The 14,511-nt window shown below is 44.1% G+C and overlaps 1 protein-coding gene across 1 annotated transcript in view; it reads left to right on the top strand.

Moving 5' to 3' along the window:
• fam20cb (FAM20C golgi associated secretory pathway kinase b) overlaps window positions 1–14,511 on the top strand; it is a 79,974-nt gene that overhangs the window by 53,786 nt on the left and 11,677 nt on the right. The window contains exon 4 of the mRNA XM_036956017.2: window positions 14,018–14,110. Within this exon, the coding sequence (XP_036811912.1) occupies window positions 14,018–14,110 (93 nt within the window). The remainder of the gene's footprint in view (window positions 1–14,017; window positions 14,111–14,511) is intronic.

The following is a 14,511-nucleotide window of genomic DNA, read 5'->3' as shown; positions in this document are numbered from 1 at the left end:
GACGCAATGCTATTTTCCTGTTTGTGACCACTTTTCTAGCACTTCTCTCTCTGGCCTCCATTGATTTAGTCACTCTAATATTGGCCATCCTACAAAGGGTTTGTGAAAAAGGCATGAGGTTTCGACCATTCGTTTTCTTAGAGTATCTACACAAGGAACGTAATATTTCAACCATCAGTAAAAAGGATGCATTTTTGATTGGACACCGTATCACTGAGTGTTAGACAGCCTTGTTCGCTTCTCTGTAGTGTGAGAAGAGAGTGAGGTCAGTAGTGATTTTCACATATTAGCCTGGTGCAGGAAAACCATCCATTACCCAACACAATTAAAACATAATTGGCTGGGCGGCACGTTGAGAGGGAGGAAGCTGAACAATCCCTGTATATTTTTCTCCCCGCTCACCCCTCACTCTCTTTCTCTCTCTCACTCTTAATCCTTCTTGCTTTTTCACAAACATTCCTCTCACTTCGTCTCCCTCTCCCCTCCCTCCTCCAAACCTACAGTCAGGTCCTAAAATATTGGCACCGTTGATAAAGATTAGCAAAAATAGATCTCTTTGGCCACACACACCAGTAGTGAGTTTTGGCGTCAAAATGAGAAAGCATGAGCAGAAAATAACCCCAGACCTACTGGTAAATATGGGGGTGGATCTTTGATGTTATGGGGCTATTTTGCTCCCACTGGTTCTTCGGCCCTTGTTAAGGCATCATGAACTTTACAGTACCAGGATATTTTAGTCATAAACCTGTTTGCCGCCAGGAGGCTGAAACTTGGCCGCAAGTGGATCTTCCAGCAGGACAATAACCCCGAGCACACAACAAAATCCACAAGGAAAGGTTTCATTGATCACAAAATCAACATTTTGCAATGGTTTGAATTGAAGAGGGCAGTCCATACGCGCAGACAAAGGATTGATGGTTAAGGGCTTGTAAGTTAGCATTTCACTATTTGGCGCATGTGACAAATAACATTGGATTTGATTTGATGTCAAGGATCTGGAAAGATTCTGTATGGAGGAACGATCTAAGATTCCTCCCAATGTGTTCTCCAATTTCATTTTTTTTTTTTTTTTTTTCCTCGCAAGGCGTATTGAAGACAGGGGTGCCAATAATTTTGACCCATATCTTTTTCTGAGCAATTGTATTAGTATAAAACAATATAATAAAAACAACTTTGGAGCATACAATATAGCTCTGTCTTTTTTGCTCATCTTTATCAAGGGTTCCAGTCATTGCAAATCCCACTCATCACAACGACCATTAGCCTGGGATCTCCAGAACACTCTGAACACTCTTCCTTCCCGGTAGCTAATGTCGTCTAGAAGGTAGTGCTGCCTTCCTAGAAATGATTTCCGCCCAGCGATGCCGAGGCAGAGGGGAACGTGAATAATGAATGCATACAACACTCAATCCTGCCCACCCTGGACATGTATAGTACCCAGAATCGTCCTGTGCTGTTAAGGTTTTGGGGCAGATGAAGCATGCTGTGGGCACACAAGGGGGAGAGGTGAGAGTGAGAGAGAGAGAGAGTGAGAGCGAGAGAGCGAGAGAAAGAGAGAGAAGATGTGCTACGTGCTCAGAGTGATAATAGAGAATACCAGACCTGATAATTAGCAGTAATTGCTGTAAAGGGAAACATTCGTTTAACTTCTGGATTGTGTAGGCGATGGGTTTATGTGGTTAAGTTATGATTATTATCTTAGCTACGCCAGAAGAACAAAGTAGTCTTTGCTGTTTATAGTTTGATGCAATAAGTATGCATAAGTAGCTGATTCTTCTCCTATACTTCTTTATTGTTCATGCATCAACAAGTAAGTACATACAATTATAACTTATATTTTATTATGCCAAAAGTAGCAGACTAAACTCCACTCCGTGGTGAAGGAAGTTTCTGATGAACTCCACCAACGGAGTGGAGCAGAGACCAGGCTTTGTGGACTATAGCTCCGACTACATCGATTCGCCCAAGATCAATACAATTCCAAACAATTTAAATTCTGAAATGCCTACCTTGTACCTATGTTTGGCCTCAGTTCTGTGCCTTTCTTTGTTTGTTCGAATCCATACATTTCAGTAAATGCTGTTGCTCTAAGATGGCGACAGCGCAAATGCGCATGTGCTAATTGAATCTCAACAAGGAAATAGTCGGTGGTTGTACAGTATTTGATTAACATTTTATTGAAAAGGTATTGATTTCAGCAACAACAACAAAAAAGGCACACAACTACAGAGGACAAACCTAGGTACAAGGTTGGCATTTCAGAATTATCATTTTTTAAGTATTGACCTGGGGCTAATCAGTGTAGTCGAAGCTAAATTCCACAAAGCCTGGTCTCTGCTCCACTCCGTTGGTTGAGTTCATCAGGAACGTCCTTCATCACGGAGTGGAGTTTAGTTCATTATGTCAAAAGTAGACTCGTCGGAGTAGAGAAAATAGATTTAGTAGATGTACGTTTAAACCAGCGTAGAGCCATGGCCCCTGTGCAATTGTACTGTAGGGTTGACAGTAGAACTAGCACTCTTCAAAGCTCTCAATCAGACAGAAGGCTCGTCTACTGAGGAGGGAGGGAGGGAGGGAGGGCAGGCAGGAGGGAGGGAGGGAGACAGAGGGAGAGGTAGGAAAGTGAAGGCCTGGTCACTTGGTGGGTGTCCATTAAGAACAGATAATAGCTTATAGTTTCACAGAGATCACTCTAACAACCTTTTGTCAGTGTAGAACCACTTTCTGAATGCTAGAGTTTCAAAAAGAGGGATTTAGCCAGTCTATGCAAAAAAGAGCACCAAGCAATTTGAGAGTGAATTATTTTGAGAAGCGTATAGCCTACAACTATCTTTTAGATTTGCTATTGAATTTCGAAAAAGGACCATTCAAGATAATAAGATGGATTCTGATCATCAAGTGCTTGTTTTGGCAGCAATGCTCTTCAAAATGAATCACCTTCTGAATGAGCTCATGGGACAAAGACCAGAGACCATTCCATTCAACTTAACTTCCAAATGTGGTTTGGGTACATACTGTAGCTAATACAGTCAAGATAAACAACACCACCTTCAGAGGCATGGTCGGACCCCCCAGAGAATTACTACAACCCAAACCTCAGAGGGCAATTCTAATTATAAACAACAATAGCAGTGGGGGTTGTCCTTATCCTGCATTGCAGTAACTGGGATAACAATAGTCAATTCCAATTATGTGAAAAGGGTGATTATGTTATTGTCACAGAAGCAAACTGAACATTTAAGTAGATGCATGGATGCTCGGTGATTGTTGACATCAATCTTGGAGCTAGGAACACAAGCATTTCACTGCGCCCGCTATAACATCTGCTAAATATGTGAATGACCAATACAATTTGATTTGATTTGAAAATCAACCTGATCTTCAGCAAGAAAAAATGAACCTTTGGCATTGTGATAGGTTGAAGCAGGTGTTATGGAAGTGTGAATCCATTAATCAATACAATATAGAAGGTCTAACTAGAACAGCACCAGTAGCTATTCTACTTTCACTATTCTATGTTCACAAGTCTACCATCGCAAATCTACCTTCGCAATTCTACCATCACAAATCTGCCTTCGCTATTCTACCTTTCTCTATTTTACCTGTGCTATTCTACCTTTGCTATTCTACCTTTGCTATTCTACCTTTGCTATTCTACCTGTGCTATTCTACCTTTCTCTATTCTACCTGTGCTATTCTACCTGTGCTATTCTACCTGTGCTATTCTTAATTTGCTATTCTACCTTCGTTCGCAATCTGATGTCAAGCTCCATGTTCAATACAATGGAGACTCAGGCACATTTGCTCCGCTGGGCTCTCCTTAAAAAAAAACCTTTAGCTCTTGGAGTCCCATGCAGGAAAAGCTAGACTAGAATAGCTTGCAGGACATTATTTATTTTGAGCATTTCTTTTATCGATAGACTATTCGAAGAGGGATGCATGCTCCTTTTTGCTGAATGTTAAATACAGCAGCCAGAGAAAGAAGCGGTAGGCTAATAACATTAGGGGAAATATTATGAAAGGTATATGAGTCAGCCTACCGATTATACAAATAGGCTCTATTATATTTCGAAATTAAATTCGCTAGCCTATACTTGTAACTTTGTAGGTCACGTGCTGCACCAGAATCACATGTTCTCTTCTGCTTTACAATGGTTTGAACGATGTGCATAATTCCAGTCCATATAATACAGTATATTTGTATTTAATTTAACCTTTATTTAACGAGGCAAGTCAGTTAAGACACATTCTTATTTACAGTGACGGCCTACCCTGGCCAAACCCGGACGATGCTGGGTTAATTGTGCACCGCCCTATGGGACTCCCAATCACGGCCGGTTGTGATACAGCCTGGAATCAAACCAGGGTCTGTAGTGATGCCTCTAGCACTGAGATGCAGTGCCTTAGACCACTGCGCCACAGTACAGTCATATAGTTCACACAAAGATTAGCCTACTGGAGCTAGATTCATTTATTTACCCAAGAGAGCATATAGCTAGCAACATCTATGGGCTTTCATGTTTTTCTGCCGTGCGTAATGTGCAGTAGATAATCATATAAGCTATGTATTTGATAACAGCAAAATAATTTGGCCTTTTTTAGGCTTTGGGTCATTAAATGTATTTAATGTATGGCTCATCAGGCTCAGATAGCATCTGGTGTGAATGTTCATGCTGATCAAAGCTTTAATCAAATCCAGATATTTATATGCTTTACAGTGCTTTTGAATGACACTTCCAGGAAATACCGGGTTACCATAGGAAAAGTGATTTATTAAACCGATGTTTCTCACCTTTATTAATTAAAAGCAGTCTTATCTCTTGAAAAATAAATGCCCCGTCATTGAGGATAACCTGGTTAAATAATGTATTGAACGTAGTTAACTCTGCATCAGAATAGAGTTGAAGACCAGGTGCTGTGGACTAGAAATCATCTCCCTGAAAACAGGCCGTAAAAGGATTATTATGCCCTGATGAGGAAATGAAATAGAAACCTACAATTTAATGAAACACTCCTTTTTATTTTGAAGGCAGTGGGACAACAATGTGTTGATTCCACACTTCACTCTGCGACATCATTTATTCACGCGCGTTATTCCTTAAAATGACAGGAATACCTACACCTTCATGTTTCACGCCTTTTATAATGAATTAGTTTTTTTTTTTCATGAGCACTTCATTCTGCATCCCCTGTGGGGTTAGTTATATAATATCCTTTAGGTGTTAGAACTAGCCCCACAGTGGAGCCTCATCTCTGGGCTGAGAGACACTCCACACTCTGCCTCTTTACGTCACCGGGTTGGATGTTATTAGCCTTTTTTAAATGCTTAGTTGCGTTCTCAAGCCCAGTTTTTTTTATTAATCAAATACATTTTAATTAAATGGAAGCCCTGTATAATTTCCTGGTGGCTTTGATGATGATGCACTGGAAATGGAGTGAGAGGAGTTATTATGAGTTTCGGAGAAATATTGCAGGCTTCAGTAAGACACTGAAGTGTGCTGTCTGATGTTGGACGGTTTGCTGATGTTGAGGTTTGAAATACACAGGACTGAAAGCTATAAATAATATGCAGTTATAGATGCCATCACTGAACAGGACAGCATAGACCTGCGCTCTGTCTGTATATTGAGAGAGAGAAGAGATGTCATGTATTCTAGTGCTGTTGCTGCTTATAGTGCATCTCTCAATTCGAGCCAATTAATCCTGCAGCACCAGGAAATGTGATTTTTTTTAATGTAGATTATAATGAATGGACATTTTTGTAGGAGTTGATACACTTTTCGTTAGGACAAATCAGGTCTCAGATTTCAAAGTGGAAATTACAAACTTGAGAAGTCTTTTTAAAACTAAAATTCACAACAAGTTTGAATTTCCTGCTTTTCAGGAAAATTCTCAGCAATAAAATAGTGATGAAATGAAGACCCTACATCTGTAGATACTGTTGCCTCTTTAGGGAGATGGGAGGTGGGTGGCATGATGAGCTGCTATGCCAGTTCACTGTTGTCCCTGGCTGTGATGTGATTTGGGGATCTGAAAGGTTGAGGATGGAGATGGAGATTGAGGAAGGCTGTCAGCGGCAGCTCTAGTGAGCGGTAAATCTGTCCCAGATTATGTATCGATGATTGATCCCTCTTTATGGCCTGTTGATGTAGCTGCCTGCCTTGGTATTTACAGGATGTCATTACAACAGGGCCTGGTAGGGGAGGTAGAGGAGGATTGTAGTGAAGGATATTAGGATATGCCCGTCAGTTGATCTACTGTGTGTGTGTGTGTGTGTGTGTGTGTGTGTAGGATTACAGATCTCATCCTGTATTGCTTTGCAGGTGCAGGATATGTCAGTCCCTTAGCTGTCTCTTGCTGTCATATTGAAAGCCTCTCAATAACACAATAACACTGACATGCAGTTCTGAGTTCGCCTTGCAGAGGAAAAACACATTTCATGGGGTCTTGCCACACACATTTACCCTCTAATAACTGTTTCAAACAGGGATTTCCATGTAGGTCTTTTATATAAACGCAGGCCTTTTGAAATGGCTGCAATGTAACTGACTGAATGTTTATTCTAAGGAGTTTGGTGGTTTAATTCAAAGGGAGGGATATTTCCATCTATTACCCCCCCAAGCAAGGTCTAAGAATCTCCAATAGCCCCCAGACTAGTAGTTATTAGTGTTTAACCCGTTGTTTAAATAGCTTAGGAAGTAGACACACAAAAGCACTGCCTGGTGTTTTAGAAGGGAGCTGGGTCAAAAGGAAATGCAGAGAGCTGCCCTGTCAGTCTTCTCGTGTTGACTCTCCTGTCATCTCCAGTCTCTGTACTGTGTGAGAGTGAAACAAACATACCCCCGCTGGGCCTTGAGAAAACAGCTGTCTCCAAAGCCACAAGCCACGCTCTTCCTTTCAGCCTCTCTCCCTCTCCATACAGTACCCTCCACAGCCACACACAGCCTCTCCTCAGCCAGCCGCTTCCTTTCAGCCTCTTCCTCTCTCTTCAACCAGCCTCTTCCTTTCAGCCTCTTCTTCTCTCCACAGCCAGTCTTCCGTTCAGCCTCTTCTCTCCACAGCCAGTCGTCCGTTCAGCCTCTTCTTCTCTCCACAGCCAGTCTTCCGTTCAGCCTCTTCCTCTCTCCACAGCCAGTCGTCCGTTCAGCCTCTTCTTCTCTCCACAGCCAGTCTTCCGTTCAGCCTCTTCCTCTCTCCACAGCCAGTCTTCCTTTCAGCCTCTTCTTCTCTCCACAGCCAGTCTTCCTTTCAGCCTCTTCCTCTCTCCACAGCCAGTCTTCCTTTCAGCCTCTTCCTCTCTCCACAGCCAGTCTTCCTTTCAGCCTCTTCCTCTCTCCACAGCCAGTCTTCCTTTCAGCCTCTTCCTCTCTCCACAGCCAGTCTTCCTTTCAGCCTCTTCCTCTCTCCACAGCCAGTCTTCCTTTCAGCCTCTTCCTCTCTCCACAGCCAGTCTTCCTTTCAGCCTCTTCCTCTCTCCACAGCCAGTCTTCCTTTCAGCCTCTTCCTCTCTCCACAGCCATTCTTCCTTTCAGCCTCTTCCTCTCTCCACAGCCAGTCTTCCTTTCAGTCTCTTCCTCTCTCCACAGCCAGTCTTCCTTTCAGTCTCTTCCTCTCTCCACAGCCAGTCTTCCTTTCAGTCTCTTCCTCTCTCTTCAACCAGGCTCTTCCTTTCAGCCTCTTCCTCTCTCCTCAACCAGGCTCTTCCTTTCAGCCTCTTCCTCTCTCCTCAACCAGCCTCTTCCTTTCAGCCTCTTCCTCTCTCCTCAACCAGCCTCTTCCTTTCAGCCTCTTCCTCTCTCTTCAACCAGCCTCTTCCTTTCAGCCTCTTCCTCTCTCCTCAACCAGCCTCTTCCTTTCAGCCTCTTCCTCTGTCCTCAACCAGCCTCTTCCTTTCAGCCTCTTCCTCTCTCCTCAACCAGTCTCTTCCTCTCTTCTCAACCAGCCTCTTCCTCTCTCCTCAACCAGCCTCTTCCTCTCTCCTCAACCAGCCTCTTCCTTTCAGCCTCTTCTTCTCTCCTCAACCAGCCTCTTCCTTTCAGCCTCTTCTTCTCTCCTCAACCAGCCTCTTCCTTTCAGCCTCTTCTTCCCTCCACAGCCAGTCTCTACCTTTCAGCCTCTTCTTCCCTCCACAGCTAGTCTTCCTTTCAGCCTCTTCCTCTCTCCACAGCCAGTCTTCCATTCAGCCGCTTCTTCTTTCCACAGCCAGTCTTCCTTTCAGCCTCTTCCTCTCTCCACAGCCAGTCTTCCATTCAGCCTCTTCTTCTTTCCACAGCCAGTCTTCCTTTCAGCCTCTTCCTCTCTCCACAGCCAGTCTTCCATTCAGCCTCTTCTTCTTTCCACAGCCAGTCTTCCTTTCAGCCTCTTCTTCTCTCCTGTAACGATTGTCTTCGGGTGAAAGAGAGGAGGACCAAAATGCAGCGTGATGATTATCCATATTTAATAGTAAACTTAAAGAATGAACAAAAACAACAAACCGACAAAAATGAACAAAGACGAAACAGTCCCGAAACGTGAACACTAACACTGGAACACTGGAAACAGGAACAATAACCCACCAAATACCCAAAGAGGATGGCTGCCTAAATATGGTTCCCAATCAGAGACAACGATAGACAGCTGCCTCTAATTGAGAACCAATCTAGGCAACCATAGACATACAAAAACACCTAGATAGGAAACACCCCCATAAACATACAAAACCCCTAGACAAGAGAAAAACACATACATCACCCATGTCACACCCTGACCTAACCAAAATAACAAAGAAAACAAAGAATACTAAGTTCAGGGTGTGACATCTCCACAGCCAGTCTTCCTTTCAGCCTCTTCCTCTCTCCACAGCCAGTCTTCCTTTCAGCCTCTTCCTCTCTCCACAGCCAGTCTTCCTTTCAGCCTCTTCCTCTCTCCACAGCCACAGTCTTTAACCATTCTCCCTCTCAGCTGTGGGATCTGAGGCATCAGGGGGGAACTGAGGAGCGCTGGAGGGTCTTTACTGCTCTTAGAGAGACAGACGCACACACACACACACACACATCTGGACCACTGTGTAGGAGTTGTTAAAAAAGGCCACGGGTGTGTGCTCTGGCTAACAGTCCCTCAGTGGAATTTTTACTGCCTAGCTGAGTACCTGTCCACACACTGCCTCTCCCTCACATAAACAAGACAGGGCAGACTGGAGCGCACTCAAGGCCACAGCCTCCTCCTCCTCCTCTTCTTCTCTTCACTACTCTACTCCTCTCATTCTGACCCAGTCAGTACATACACGCACTGCTCGCTACGCCACCATTGTCTGTCTGAGCATTAAATCAGTATGAGACACACCAGCCCGCGGAGCAGGACACCATACAGTGGTCCTGTACACTAGATAACCTCTCCCATTTCAACTCTGTTTTCCAATGTGGTTTTGGGGAAAGATACACTTAGAAATGAGGCGCCTCGTTTCCAACGCAACAGCATGATTATGTTTGCATTACATTTTTAGTCATTGCTCTCATAAAAACTATACGCTGCTTTTGTAGACAGATAAGTCACCATCAGCCATTAGGGAGGACCTTTCCAATGACCCTCCCTCAAGATGTGTGTTGCCTTTCTCCTGTGATCAGCTCTGACGTCAGGCCTGGCGCTCCAGTGGCCACCTCCTCACCTGTAGGCTCAAAGTCCCTGTGGTCTCTCTACTGTAGTGATGTGTGTCTGTCCACAGGGGGCTCAATGTATGTCTGGGAATACAGCTCAACACCTCCCCCAAGAGCTAGAGAGGTTATAGAAATGTATTGTGTAGAACAGATGTGATTCTCTGACATATACAATAGGGACTTACTCTACGCATGCCATGTTCTATCTGCAGCATTGTGAACATGTAGCCTTACTAAACAGGCCCCAGAAGGACACCATGTTGTATCTGCAGCATTGTGAACATGTAGCCTTACTAAACAGGCCCCAGAAGGACACCATGTTCTATCTGCAGCATTGTGAACATGTAGCCTTACTAAACAGACCCCAGAAGGACACCATGTTGTATCTGCAGCATTGTGAACATGTAGCCTTACTAAACAGACCCCAGAAGGACACCATGTTGTATCTGCAGCATTGTGAACATGTAGCCTTACAGGCCCCAGAAGGACACCATGTTCTATCTGCAGCATTGTGAACATGTAGCCTTACTAAACAGACCCCAGAAGGACACCATGTTGTATCTGCAGCATTGTGAACATGTAGCCTTACAGGCCCCAGAAGGACACCATGTTCTATCTGCAGCATTGTGAACATGTAGCCTTACTAAACAGGCCCCAGAAGGACACCATGTTCTATCTGCAGCATTGTGAACATGTAGCCTTACTAAACAGGCCCCAGAAGGACACCATGTTCTATCTGCAGCATTGTGAATATGTAGCCTTACTAAACAGGCCCCAGAAGGACACCATGTTGTATCTGCAGCATTGTGAACATGTAGCCTTACTAAACAGGCCCCAGAAGGACACCATGTTCTATCTGCAGCATTGTGAACATGTAGCCTTACTAAACAGGCCCCAGAAGGACACCATGTTCTATCTGCAGCATTGTGAATATGTAGCCTTACTAAACAGGCCCCAGAAGGACCTCATGTTCTATCTGCAGCATTGTGAACATGTAGCCTTACTAAACAGGCCCCAGAAGGACCTCATGTTCTATCTGCAGCATTGTGAACATGTAGCCTTACTAAACAGGCCCCAGAAGGACCTCATGTTCTATCTGCAGCATTGTGAACATGTAGCCTTACTAAACAGGCCCCAGAAGGACACCATGTTCTATCTGCAGCATTGTGAACATGTAGCCTTACTAAACAGGCCCCAGAAGGACACCATGTTCTATCTGCAGCATTGTGAACATGTAGCCTTACTAAACAGGCCCCAGAAGGACACCATGTTCTATCTGCAGCATTGTAAACATGTAGCCTTACTAAACAGGCCCCAGAATGACACCATGTTCTATCTGCAGCATTGTGAATATGTAGCCTTACTAAACAGGCCCCAGAAGGACACCATGTTCTATCTGCAGCATTGTGAACATGTAGCCTTACTAAACAGGCCCCAGAATGACACCATGTTCTATCTGCAGCATTGTGAACATGTAGCCTCACTAAACAGGCCCCAGAAGGACACCATGCAGTCAGCTCCTCATCTTGTGTGTCTGTTTGACAGATGATAGATGACACATAGTGGACTCAGCCTTTACATGCTCCTCTAGGGAGGAGTGATGCCCTTGTCCTTTTACTCTTTAAGTCCTTTACACAGTTGTTCTGCCACATCTCATCTACGGTTTACTGGAGCCCACAGTAAGTATACACTTATGGTTGCCAAAATGACTTTGGGACAATGTGACTTCTCTGCCACTTGTCTGTTCTTTGTTGTTCTGTCAGTGAGAGAGGTCAGGTATGAGATGTAGTGTACAGTAATGCCTATGGTTTTCCTGTTGCGTACGGCTACTATTCTCACACTCCAGTGTTTGCAGACAAGCTGCAGACCTATTGGCTGCTTTGTCCCTCCAAGCCGCCATGCTGCCAAGAAGCTGTCTAACCCTGGAGTGTAAACTATGTGTTTACCCCCTCCTTCAGGGTCATACACAACTGTGTGTGTGTGTGTGTGTGTGTGTGTGGCTCCAGCTGTACTGTATGTAAAGACAGAAAACTCAGCAGCAGAGTGACCAATAAACTTTGATTTGATTTGACAATCCCCTTCTCCCTCTCTCTATCTTTCTCTTCAGGCCGAGGTGTAATACCATGCTCCAGATGGATAGCTTTATTGGCATTTGAATTAGATGTGTATCATAGTAATTACCCAGCCTTCCTGCCTCTGGGCGAGCCACTCATTGACAAAACCGTGTCAACACCGGATCATCTCTGGCCCCGGAGTAGACAATAAGAGGGGAGGAACACACACTTACACACACATCATGCATACACACACACACACACACACGCATGGGCACATACACACAGTGTCAGGGGACCATAAGTTCACACAGTGAAAACATGGTGTGTATTCTGTTGTACAGAAATGGAATCTAAGCTTTTGTTCTGTCTCACACGGAAAATAATGTATTAGGAATGTGTGAAGTATGATTGGATTTCCAGGAGCCTGAATGACCTTGAATCACAGGACTGAATGTTTGCCTAAAGAAAAGGTAGTGAAGGCCAGTAGGCCTACTGTGCTGGTACAGTAACTTGTGTCTACTAATTCCTGAGATGTATTAGATATTCTGTAATGTAGTAAATCTATCAGTTATGATCATAACCAAACACCCTACGTAGACCTAAACACAGTAGCTTTTTCACTGTTGCTATTCACATCATGCAAAAACAGTCTGTTTCAATTTAACAGTCCCTGTAGAGTCTTCTTGGAAGGAGAAGATATCATCTGCAGGCTGACTGGCCTTTGAGGATTGAGGGAGAGAGATCGAGGGAGAGAGATCGAGGGGGAGAGATCGAGGGAGAGAGAAAGAGAGAGAACTGAGTAAAGAAGGAAGGAGGGGAAAGGAAGCGTTAGTAGAGAGTTAGGAATGCGTTGTGGAGTGTTCCAGGGTTCCTGGTGAGTTATTTAATGGTCGGTGCATATGTTAGCCTCACAGCTGGGGAGAAACAATCACAGACAGCTGAGGGCTACAGAGAGAGAGCGAGAGAGGATGAGGTATGAGGGGGGAGAGCGTGTGAGGAAGAAAGGGAGAATAGAGAGACAAAGAGAAGTGCTTGAGGGAGGAAGAAAGAGAGGGAGGGTGAGAAAGAGTGACGAGGAAGAGAGAGAGCAGAGCGCATTGCCTTGCCAAGATAAGAATCTGTTTCCAATCCTCCTCTCCTCTGCTCACTACCTCTCCTCAGCTGATGAGATACGGCCTGCAGAGTAGGTATGGATGTGGAGGGGGCTGCAGACCCATTTCTCCTGAAATGACTTTCTCTGAATTTTGTTTTGTTCTTCTGAAGCTTATGTAAAACAACAGAGGCATGTGTGAGGCACGTCATTGATTTTACAGTGATGTAAAAGTCCCATCTCAGCTACATTCCTTCTATTAGTCAGCAAAATACCCTGATTACACTTAGATGTTGGATGTCTTGTGGTATGTTTTCTCCATGAGTGCCTGAGTTCATGAACTGCAGTTCAACTTGCTACCGTGTCTGTTCTGAAAAACATCACTTCTGAGTCGACAATCTACAGGTAACAAAGTGTCTGTTTGTATTTCTTCACCTTCAATGCCTTTGACTCCTTTGCACTTCGGTCGGTCCGGTCTGTTGGGCCCTGTGAGAGGGTTAAGCAGTCAGAATGTGTGTGGAATCCAGGGAGGATCATGGGACTCCAGAAATAGTTAAAGTACAGTAGTGGATTCTCTAACCTTGAGTCTCTCCAGTCACCATCACGAAGCCACAATACGATCCACACCGCTTCAATTGTGGCTTCACCTCTGTTAGAGCGCCAGAGAGGGGCCTTAGTATTGTGGCAGGCAGTGTGTCTTTGATCAGTATAGGAGTTGGCTGAACTTGGCCTCTTGACACTGATCTGAGGTCACCCTTACAGAAAAAACACATGAATTTCACATGTGATCTCATGTGACGTTAATATGATGACATGTGACAACATGTAAAAGTAACTTGTGATAGATAACATGAAACTACAAATGTGAAAACATGATCTCATCTGAATTTTTCTTTACAACAGGGATGCAAAATGTCAACTAAAACTACATGAAACTACATGAGACAACATGTGAGCTAGAAATAAAACATCCCAAGAACATCATTGCCCTTTCCGAAAAAACTATTTTTGGAACACTTCACATGTGAAATCATGTGATTTTTCACATTTGAAATCAAGTGTTTTTTCTGTAAGAACAGTTGTTGTCATCTTCCTCCTAAGCCTTAAGACTTGGCTTTAGGGAGGAGAAGCTGATCCTAGATCTGTGCCTAAGGACAACGTCTACCCAGAGCTTGTTTTCTTGTAAGGGGCTAAGAGAATGATGTTATAACCCCTGACCTCTACCCTTTCCCCTGCAGGCAGACCCGGGAGCAGGAGACGCCCCCTGACTTCTTCTACTTCTCAGACTTTGAGAGACACAATGCTGAAATCGCTGCCTTTCATCTGGACAGGTAAATCACACACACACACACACACCTGTACCTGACACCGAAGAATCCACAGGGTGTGCGCGTGTGTCAGTGCATGCACTGTTTTTATCAAATGCCTGTTTCAATCTCTGTGTTTGTGTAGGTGTCTGTCTGGCCCCGTTTATACCTGGTACTAACATGCACCCGTGTCCATGTCTTGTCCACATTCTGAATGGGCCCACATTTTTGGACAGGTGTAGATGATTAAAATATGCATTGTGATCTGATTGTGATCAGATCTTCCTGACCACCTCCGGATGTAGTAAGGCACGCATTGTGTCTGGATATCTTACATGTTTAGACAGATCTGGACAGTGAAATCATCATTATCCCACCGTCTAAAATCATTGACTTATGACATCAATATGTGTCTTAAAATACAT

The sequence above is a fragment of the Oncorhynchus mykiss genome, chromosome 20 (genome assembly GCF_057628025.1).
Source record: "Oncorhynchus mykiss isolate SJ-2025 chromosome 20, ASM5762802v1, whole genome shotgun sequence".
In the NCBI taxonomy this organism is placed as follows: Eukaryota; Metazoa; Chordata; class Actinopteri; order Salmoniformes; family Salmonidae; genus Oncorhynchus; species Oncorhynchus mykiss.
This window is presented reverse-complemented; position numbering and strand designations above follow the sequence as displayed.